The sequence below is a fragment of the Gambusia affinis genome, linkage group LG16 (genome assembly GCF_019740435.1).
Source record: "Gambusia affinis linkage group LG16, SWU_Gaff_1.0, whole genome shotgun sequence".
NCBI lineage: Eukaryota > Metazoa > Chordata > Actinopteri > Cyprinodontiformes > Poeciliidae > Gambusia > Gambusia affinis.
Window position 1 is genome coordinate 21,293,695 of NC_057883.1, and position 11,187 is coordinate 21,304,881.

An 11,187-nucleotide genomic window follows, 5' to 3' on the forward strand; every position below is an offset into this window, starting at 1 on the left:
GCAATGGTCTAATATAAAGTTGTTTTTATTTTTTGAGAAACTTTGTTTTGAACAAAAACAACATTTTAAATCTGTATTTCTATGCCAGAATTTTAGTTTAGTTTGACTAATTTTGTATTTTATACTCTAAAATACCATAATTTACTCAGACTTATACTGGAGTCATTTTACCAAATGCATTTTTATTGTAACTCCGATATGGAGAGCCATTTCAGCCAAAATAAATAATTGGTTTCTTTATTGTTATCTTTATTTATTTATTCATTCATTATTAATGTTTGGTCGTAAAGTAACATTTTTTCCGTTACTCTACCAGCTTCTGGTAAAACTGACTCAAACATTTTGAGACCTTATTATCTTCTGACTGTAGGAGGCGCTGTTTCTCCTCTAGACCTGAATTGCGACATTCAAACATCCTAATCAAATACTGAGTTATTGACGGTAATGCCTGATTTATTATGTAAAATCATGTCTTTTGACAGCCGAAAAGATAAAGTTATGTGCAAAAAATGGAAAAGTAATTCAGTGAAGTTACTGAAAAAGTAGTAATACTACTCTCAAAAGTATTTGTTTTTTTCCAAAGGTACTCATCTCTGGCCATGTATAAGATTGAACAAACTAATTAATTTGTTTGCTAATTTATAAAGTCGGGTTATCCAGTCAGGTTATTAAACAGCGTTAATGAAAAAAAAAATATAAAAATATATGAAATGACCCCTGAACACTCACTGTATTCCTCAAAATATAAACTTTTTAAAATAACACACACGTATATATCATATATATATATATATATATATATTTATATATATTTTTATATATATATATATATATATATATATATATATATATATATATATATATATATATATATATATATATAATTTAATTATAAATAATATAATTAAATTATATATATAATTTAATCAGTAAAATATTTTATTTTTTACCACAAACATTTCTGATATCTTAAATCAATGTTCTCTATTTTTGATAAGTCCTTGACTTCTCATTTTATTTCTTGGAGCTGATTGTCTCCTCCTGCCGCCGGTTGGGAGGAGACAATCAGCTCCTCATTCATCCGCTCTACCATTTATTACCGAGTGGAAAACATCCACAGGAGGGCTACGCTCATGTGAGCAGGTGCACAGGTAAGTGTGTTTCTCCCCCCCGCCCTCTACCGGAGTGCGGAAGGAGATCACGCCTTAACTTCAGAGCGGGTCCGCTCCTTTTTCTACCGCCGGGTCGCCAAACGGCTACAGGCGATGATAAGTGGGAGTGGAGGCGGTGGAGAACGTGTCTGACTAGAAACAAAGGATCTTTAGCTGTTCTCTAGCTGTTTCTTAACGGACTATCGTTGGATCTATATGATGTAGCCAAAGAATAAATAATTTTAGTTACTACAAAAAACAAATGAGAATATTTTGAAACGACCTTAAAACTGGTGAGATTTAAAATGAGTGTACACTGCAAAAGCACAATCTTACCAAATATTTTTGTCTAGTTTCAAGTGCAAATATTTTATTACACTTACAAGTTACTTTTCAGCAAGATACAGGAGCTTCTTTTGAAGTCAATAATTTCTTATATTGATGAAAAAATACTAAATCCACTGGCAGATTATTTTGTTTATAACAAGGGGAAATGTCTATTTGCCAGTGAAACTATTACTTGCTGATCAATATTAAGGAATAAATTACTTAAAATAAGCTAATTTAGCTTGCTGAAAAGTTAGTTTTGTGCTATTGCTAAGATATTTGCACAAAAATACTTGTTAAAATTGTGGCTTTTGTTAGAGTTGGCATTTTACACTGCAAAATGTTGAAAATTTTCCGTTTATCTATGAAACTAATGAGTTCTTTCTTATTTTAATTCATTAATGTGAACTTTCCTCCATTTAATAATTGAATGAAAGACAAAAATGAAGAAAAATGGATAAAAACTTCTCAATCCACAAAGGAGCCAAAGGCACATTTCTATAGATTTTGACAGTTGGTTAAATGTACAAAAACAAACACAAAACTTTTTAACTAGCAGTAAAATGTATTGGCAATAACAAACATCAGAAATAAGCTTCTATTCACTCGTTATAAGTGTGCCGCCTCTTACCGTCGCGCCGGCGTCCTAATGAGGCGGAGCCCTTCGCAACCTGCGCTCGTGGGTGTGCTCCGATACTGCGAGAGTTTTGATGACACACTGAACTCAGCAACGCCAGATTCCTCACACCGGGACCAGAACCATGGGGAAGACAGGTGGGAGAGCCGACTTTGAGTGGGTCTACACCGACCAGCCGCACACCGCCCGCAGGAAGGAAATCCTGGGTAAGATCACAAAGTTTTCACTCATTTTCACTCCTTAGCTGACTCTTGGCTTCATATTGTTCTTCCCTTTACCCTGCTTATAAAAACACATCCGGTTAAACCTGTTTACTAGCTGTTGCTTAACGGACCGGCTACCAGCAACAGATGCGTAAAAATGATGTAACTGCACAGATTAAATCTTTAAAGTAAAAAAATTAATTATTTGCATGTATTTGAATTACTTTGAATCTGATGAGTATTATCTTGTAGCTAGTGTTCTATCTATTTATCTACGAAATTATGTACAATCATTTTTGCTTTCTTTAGAAAAGTAACTTTCCTGCTCTTAAATATTCAATTTGGAAAATAAAATTAAGGGTAAAAACTCCCCAGCCGACAAGCCCTTTATGGCTGAAGGCTTATTTATGGGCTTGGTCTGCAGTTAGATGTACAAATACACACACACACACACACGCACGCACACGCACACACACACACACACACACACACACACACACACACACACACAGTTTACAACTAGCAGTAAAATAAGAATTCAGGAACTCATGAAATGTATTAATTCAGTAGAATAACCAGTTTATGCTCTGTTGGCTCTTGTGCTTCACTATTTAAACGTTTATTTCTGAGATGCTAATTCAAATGTTTAATCTGGCGCATTAGAAGGTGCTGTGCTACAGGGGGCGCCAAAATTTGATGGAATAATTATTTTTAGTTGCCTTTTTTTATTATTAAACAGCACAGTCTGTCTCCATTATATGTGATGCATCGGGGCGCCACACTAGCTGGGGCGCCAAAATATGGCGGAATAATTATGTCTAATTGGCTTTTTCTGCGCTCAGCAGCTGTTTGTACATTGAACGCTTGTAATATGTGAAATTGTTGTGCATACAAATAGAAGCACACATACAAAAACCTTTTTTGCTATCAGTAAGAAAAGAATTCAGGAACAATCACAAGAACTCATAAAATGTATGCAGAAGAAATAACATCTGCTTCACTATTGACAGAATTTTCTTTGTCATAATTTCACATGAAATTGCAAATGTTGAAATAATTGATTTCAGTTGACATTTTTTTTATATTTAGCTGCGCTTTGTGCATTAAAAACCTTCCCACTGAGCTTCTATGACGTGTTTGTGCTGCAGAAAGAACTAAAGTCTCTGAAATGAACAACTTTAAGTTAAACTGTCTCCTGGTTTAAATCTCTGCTCACATTTCTCTCCAACTGAAAGTTGGAAGTGTTGATACTGAGTAATGACAGGAATGATGTAATTCAGGCTTTCATATTTTTCTGTCCTGTAAATGTTGAGCCCTTTGCTGATACGGCTGCAGGCTGCTGCGCCCCGGGCTTCTTGGCGCATTATGGTCTCAGGATGACGCAGCGTGAGGCTTTTAGTGGGAGTGGAGGGAGCGAAAATCCTGACATGAACACGCCTATTTATACACGATTTAGACACCATTTATTTATTTACCAAACTATATTTACAAAGGGAACTAACAAATGACTTTTAGCGCCGCGTTTGATTCGTGTATCAATAATGAAAAGCGCAGATTAACAAGGCGGCAACCTGTTGACGTACATTTGATCCTGGTTTTGTTCAGCTGTTGCTTGGTCGCTCTGCTGTGAAATTAGCACCTTCCAGGTGTTTATTTGTCTTTTTCTTCTACTTCCAAGACATGAATTATTAAAGATGTTTAGTTGTAATTATGACATCTAATCCCAAAGCGCGCGTGGCGAGTTTTCTCATTTTTCCTCTTGCGTGGAAGATCATGTGTCGCACATGAACAGAGCTCCCATTTATCTCAACTCGCACGGAAACCTTTTTTATCTCCATGCTCGCTCAAAGGACATCTATGACCAGCTAATGAGGTCACAAAATAAATGACTGTCACTCTGTTTATACTGAACGTCTTCAGAAAATGACGCGTTTCATAGTTTCCCGGTTTAAATCGGAGTTTGAACCTTGAAAGAATCATTTTAAATGTTAAAGTAAATTTCTCTGACATGGTGAAGTAGAAATGCGATAATAACCTCACTCTGTGTGTGTGTGTGTGTGTGTGTGTGTGTGTGTGTGTGTGTGTGTGTGTGTGTGCGTGCGTGCCTCTGTGCACGCGCGCGCGGGCCCAGAACCAGTAGGCCGTTTAAACAGCCTTTTATGGCGGCTGGTTATTCATTTATCTTTATTCCTCGCTGGTGTCAACACTTAAAAATGTCTCTAAACTGAATTTAAAAGTCACATGTCTGATTAAAAACTCCCGTCACGCAACAGATTGTGTTGATTTATTGTTTTCTATGAATCATCGCGGAGTTTTTACTTGAACTCCAGCTATTATGTAATGAGTATTTTTTAGATTAATCGATTAACCAGATTCTTAAAAATGGCAGATTCTGCAGATTTTTCATTTAAACCTTTTTATACAATATTAGAAATGTATTTATTTAACCCTTATTTACCAATGTGACCTGAATTTGCATAGAGTCGTGAAACTGGGAAACAATAAACAAATCAGGAGCCTTAATTTGCATCCTGCCCCCCCATCATGGTTGCCATGTGAGGACTCCACTGCGCCACATTTCTGACTCTTCTTGTAGTTCCTTTAGGGTGTGGTCAGTCAGTACAACGGATCCAAACTTGTTTGCCCAACGAGCGGATTATATTCCATGAAGCAATCCCAATTATGCCTTTCGGATTTTCCGAACGGCTACAGTTGAACTCTGTTATGTCCTTGAGCAAAACAACACCTCCGTCAATTAAAGCCGACTTTTGTCAGCAGGATTTTCCCAGGAGAAGGGCGAGCACCTTGCAATATGGGCTCCTTCTGAACTTTACTTAATTAATCCCAGAGCTGCAGCGATGACCAACAAATTATTTTCTTTGCATCAGGAATTTATACCTTTTATGTATTTGAATTTCTTCTGCTTTCTGTAAATGCTTTTTCACACCACTGTTTCAGCCCTTTATCAGCGAGATATTTTCACATAATTTGAACCGAGTGAAGCTAAAACTATGCCACATGAGTTTTGTACACATTGTACATATTTTTGTACAGTTTTGGCTTAATTATTGCGCGGAATATGTTGTTCTATCAACAATTAGACTTTTTTCGAGTCTGTATACTCCAGTTAATTAATTGATTGCTAAATTTGTTGGAAATTATCTTTTAAAATCGATTAATCACGATGAATTTCTTTCTTTATGAGCTAAATTGATTAACCAATGAATAATTAGACCGCCAAAAGTTTGTAATTGATTGTTTTTTTTGTTTTTTTTTACAGAATGTGAACTATGTGAAGCTAAAACTATGCCAGTTGAGTTTTGGGTAGAACATTTACAGTTCTTTTAAAATTCTATCTTAAATGCAAAATGTACATATTTTTGTACAGTTTTGGGTAGACTATTGCTCGGAATATGTTGTTCTTTCAGCAAATTGCCTTGATTTGAGTCTATATCCTCCAGTTAATGATTAATCAATTACTAAATTAGTTGACAATTATTTCAAAAATTGATTAATCGCGATTAATCACGATGGAATCAATTATTTCATCAGCTAAATTGATGAACTCATTAATATTTAGTCATCAAGAGGTGCTGAAAAGGAGATAATTTTTCACAGAATGTGAAACAAGTGAAGCTACAACTATACCACTTTAGTTTTGGATAGAACATATTTACAGAAAAAGGTTTTTATTTAACCTTAAATGCAAAATTTATCTATTTTTGTACAGTTGAAACTTAATCACTGCTCTCAACATGTTGCTCTTTTGAGCAAATTTATTTTTTTAGTTTTCAACGATTATAATACATTACTGAATTGGTTAGAGGTAATTTGAACAGTTGATTAATCATGATTAATTTGATTAATCATTTCAGCGGTAGTCCTTACTCTTCCTTTCTGTGTTTGTATTCTCAGCCAAATATCCAGAAATCAAGACCCTGATGGGTCCGGACCCCCAGCTGAAGTGGGTTGTGTCTGGCTTGGTCCTGACCCAACTCGTCGCCTGCTACCTGGTGCGCGACCTCTCCTGGAAGTGGATCTTCTTCTGGGCCTACGGCTTCGGCGGGTGCATCAACCACTCGCTGACTCTGGCCATTCATGACATTTCTCACAATGTGGCCTTCGGGAACAAGCTTGCAAAGTGGAACCGCTGGTTCGCCATGTGGGCCAACCTGCCCATCGGGCTTCCCTACTCCGCCTCCTTCAAGAAGTACCACATCGACCACCACCGGTACCTGGGCGGCGACCAGCTGGATGTGGACATCCCAACAGAGTGGGAGGGATGGTTCTTCTGCACGCCGGCTAGGAAGGTCCTCTGGCTCTTTCTGCAGCCGTTTTTCTACGCCTTGAGGCCGTTGGTGGTCAACCCTAAACCGGTGGGTCCGATGGAGATCCAGAACACAGTGGTTCAGCTCCTAGTAGACGCAATCATCTTCTACTTCTGGGGGCTAAAGCCGATTGTTTACCTCATTGCTGGATCCATTTTGTGCCTGGGGATCCATCCGTTCTCTGGACACTTCATAGCAGAACATTACATGTTTCTGAAGGGACACGAGACGTATTCGTACTACGGGCCGCTGAACTTCCTCACCTTCAATGTTGGATACCACATGGAGCACCATGACTTCCCCAGCATACCTGGCAGTAAACTACCTCAGGTGAGTCTCTGACTGATCATCCTTAATACCGCAGCAGGTGAACTTTGGATTTCACTCTATATTTCCAACGTAGATATTAACCGACTAGTGGTGAGGGAGCACAATCTGACTTTTTATGAGTCGCAAATATTGTCGTGACGTTTCTCTGCAACTTCTACACTGCAAAAACACAAAATCCCACCAAGTATTTTTGGTCTAGATTCTGGTGCAAATATCTCAGTACACTTTAAATAATTAAAACTGACCTACAGTAACTTTTAAGAAAGATACAGGAGCCTGTTTTAAGCAAATAATTCCTCAATATGAATAAGTACTAAGTACTAAACACATTTTCCTCATGTTATAAGTGGAATAATCAGCCATTGGAACTAGAACTGGGTTGCTAGGCAACGGGCGTGGCTTGGCTGTGGTTGCTAGGTAACGGTAGAATGCCCTTCACTTTGAAACAAATGTAATATTCTACCAGTGGAACCAGGAGCCACTTGATATTGACTTTTCCATCAATATTAAGGAATAATTTACTTAAAATAAGCTGCTATATCTTGATATTTTTAAGTTATGTTTGTTTTATTTCAAGTGTACTAAGATATTTGCACTAAAAAGTAGATTAAAAAGTACTTGGTAGTACTTTAGTCAAAATGTCTTCTAGTGTTAAATGTTGGACAGAAATTATAATTTATTTGTCTTTTAGAGGATTGACCTGCATTATTTATTCCTTTGCAATTATATAACTTGGAAATTTTAAAACAACAATATTATTATTTAAATTCTGGAATAATTTCTCATCAACTTCAGTGTTTCAGATACTTTGATTAGGACGTTCTGAAACCTTTCTTTTTGGATCATTGTCCTGATGGAGAATCAAACTTAGCTGGATGACTAAAGATTCAGCTTCAGGGTTTACAGGTCCTTAAAATCCTTGAAAATGCTTGAAGTTTAAATCAGGCCTTTCAAGGTTTGGAAAGTGCTTGATTTTTGTACAATGTCCTTGAAAGTATTTGATATTCAAACTGCATAGTTTTGTAATAAAAAATAAATTTAACACTTGCTCAAAAGCTTAAATTTGGAGAATTCTATTTATAATTTTACATATCTAAAAATAAAAAATAATTTTTGCCACATTTTGAAGTTAAATTTAGTCTTTTAGGTCAGTTAGAATCACCAGAACTATTTATATTTACTAAATGCCAGGAAACTTAGCATTATTATTATAAACAGGAAAAAATGAGAGGAAATAGTCATGAATTGAGACTTTCTTCTTAAGTTTATTTGTGTTATTTTTTATTTTTCCAAAGTTTATCTTGAAAATGTTAGAATTTTAAAGTGGGAAAAGTGACCAAACCCTGAATTTGAAACAGTCGAATGTGAACGTTTCTCCCTTTTAAGAAGTAAATCATCATGTGGAAACATTCTTTTATTTGTTCATGTTCTCTAAAATGAATCTAATGTTCAGAAGCAGCAGCTTTAACTAACATCTGCAGTTAAAATGTTGGATTTTGGACGTTTTTCTAAGCGTTCTTCTTGTTTCTTCAGGTGAAAAAGATCGCAGCGGAGTATTACGACTCGCTGCCGCAGCACATTTCCTGGTTCCAGGTGCTGTGGGACTTTGTGTTCGACGAAAACATCGGCCCTTACGCCAGAGTCAAACGGGAGTACAAGCTAAGCAAACTGGAATAGATTTCTAGAGATATTTATACAGAAAACGTAAATAAAGCTGGTATACTGCTACTTACACTGCAAAAACACAAAATCTTACAGAGCATTTTAGTTTACTTTTAGTGCAAACGTCTTTTCAACAAGATATAGGAGCTTGTTTTAAGTTAATTATTCCTTAATATTGATGAATAAGTTCCAGTTTTTTCAAGAATTATTGACATCTTGCTAAAATGCTACTTGCATGTTTGTTTTGTATGACGGCGTATTAAGGTCGTTGTAGACAAAAAAAAAAAAACAAAAAAAAAAAAAAGATTAAATTTCTGCCAAAAAACTCAGAAATGTTCTAGAAAAATCTTGGGAACTTCTCAGCTTGAAAAATCAAAAATATGCAACAAAAATGTCAGAAATTTTCTAGAAAAAAACCCATACATATTTGTAAGTTTGAAAAGTCAAATGTTTTGTTAAAATAATAATAATAATAATAATAATAATAATAATAATAATAAAGAAATTTTCTAGAAAAAACATTTCTGAGTCTCAAAAGTCAAATATTTGCAAGAAAAAACTGTCAACTTGAGATTGATAGAAGATAAATAGTATTGTTTTGGTTTAGAAAAGCTGAAAACATGCTAGAAAAACCTGGAAATTTCTGAGTCTCAAAAGTCAAAAACATTTAAAAATGAAGGATCTTTTTAAATACATCATTTGATGAAAATGTCATGACATTTTCCTGAGCTTTTAGCAAAAATAATCTGCCCTTGAAACTGCAAGGTTGAGGAAAACAAGTTCCTATCTCTTTACGTATGTTACGTATGATTTAGTTTTGTCTTATTTAAAGTGTACCAAGATATTTGCAGTTGAATCAAGACCAGAAATACTTGGTAGGATTTTGTGTTTTTGCAGTGTAGTTGAATTTTTTTGATGCAGTCACTGAAACGTTTTCATTCCTGTTGTTTTGTAAAAGTTGATCTGTTTACAGTCGTTGCGTCTCAGATGAAAGTCACACACATTGTCAGAGTTCATCCTGAAAGATGAGATTATTAATCCCACAACACTGGAACAGATTATTGTTGTAAGGCAGAACGAAGCTGAAGAGGAACGCAGCGTTGATACTTTGAGTAAGAGGAGCTTTTCCTGAGTGACGCTTCGTTTTGCTATAAATCATAAAAATCTGACTGTAGCAGCAAAACCAAACATGAGAAATTATTAATCCCTCAGGATTACAGTTTTCTGGTTATATTTTTATTATTCATAAAGTATTCCATCTGTCTTTTTATCCAAGAGTCTAGAGATATTGTTTTGTTAATATTAATAAATGCATTTAATGCTGTTTAATTGTTTTCTTTTTGACTGATTTGTGGAAAGACGAATCTTGTAAATGTTTTTCTGTCGTCTGAAATCAACACGTAAAAATGCAGGCAGATCAGGAAACGCTGTGAAGAATAAGATGATATTTTGGAAAAAAAGTTTTATCCCTCATTTTAATGTTTCTGTTTCTGTTCGCTCACAGAGCGAAGCTTCGTTTTTATTTTCTAATTCATGGCTTTATTTTTTTTGGATTGAGTTTTATTGAGAGAGTTTTCACATTTCTGATAATCTTTTTGTTATTTTTTTTTTATTCCTACAGCGAATTCGGATTAAAGGTTTTAAAACCGAAGTCTGCAGTTCTACACTGCAAAAACACAAAACCTTACAAAGTATTTTTCTCTCGTCTCCAGTGAAAAGATCCCAGTTCACTTGAAATAAGACAAAACTAACTTTCGAGTAACTTTTCAGAAAAATACAGCAGCTTAAGTAATTCACTAAAAACATTTTAATCTGCCAATGTAACAAGAATTTTTCCATCAGTATTAAGTATTATTATTTACTTTTTCAGCTTACTTTTGATTTATTTCAAATTTAATATATTTGTACTAGAAACAACACAATACTTGGTATAATTTTGTTTTTGCAGTGCATTATTGAAATCCACTCATTGTGGCGAAGTAAAAAAAAACAAAACACCAATATAGTAAAAATGCACTGCAAAAACACAACCAAGTATGTGTGGTCTAGTTTCTAGAGCAAATAACATATTACACTTAAAACAAGACAAAACTAATTTACAAGTAACTTTTCAGCTTTTTTAAGTTATAATTAATTAAAGATTTTAAAAACTTCTAGTTCCAGATTATTTCACTTACAATATGGGAAAAATGTCTCCTAAGTTAAATATAAGAAGAAATTTTGAAAGTGGAAGTTAAAAAAACCTTCTGTTCTTTTCTTGCTGAAAATGTAAGTGTAAATTAGTTTAGTCTTATTTAAAGTGTACTGAGATATTTAGAGAAGAAACAGATTGTTTTTTTTTCAGTGTGTACTTACAGATATGAATGTGTGTGTGAAAGTGACACAAACTGACTGAGATTTAGTTTGAATTGGAACAAATTTACTTCCAGCTTTTAAATGAGAACGATTCGCGCGGACAGAAACGTTAAACCTCCGTTACCACGAACCTTCGTTTCACTGGGCTGCAGATAAAAACGCCTCGTCATCACAGTCAACGTCTGATCTACAGC

General features: G+C 35.0%; 1 protein-coding gene across 1 annotated transcript; it reads left to right on the forward strand.

Annotated features, from left to right (window-relative positions):
• Positions 1 to 1,990: 1,990 nt before the first annotated feature.
• degs2 (delta(4)-desaturase, sphingolipid 2) lies at positions 1,991 to 9,055 on the forward strand. The gene is made up of 3 exons (XM_044143518.1): positions 1,991 to 2,321; positions 6,234 to 6,976; positions 8,510 to 9,055. Exons 1-3 carry the CDS (start codon positions 2,240 to 2,242, stop codon positions 8,651 to 8,653), a joined length of 969 nt encoding a protein of 322 aa, XP_043999453.1. The 5' UTR covers positions 1,991 to 2,239; the 3' UTR covers positions 8,654 to 9,055.
• Positions 9,056 to 11,187: the final 2,132 nt, after the last annotated feature.

Coding starts and splice junctions, on each gene's coding strand:
- degs2 (XM_044143518.1), top strand. CDS start 2,240: ATGGGGAAGACAGGTGGGAGAGCCGACTTTGAGTGGGTCTACACCGAC. Junction 2,322..6,233: donor CCGCAGGAAGGAAATCCTGG/GTAAGATCACAA, acceptor TTGTATTCTCAG/CCAAATATCCAGAAATCAAG. Junction 6,977..8,509: donor CTGGCAGTAAACTACCTCAG/GTGAGTCTCTGA, acceptor TTGTTTCTTCAG/GTGAAAAAGATCGCAGCGGA.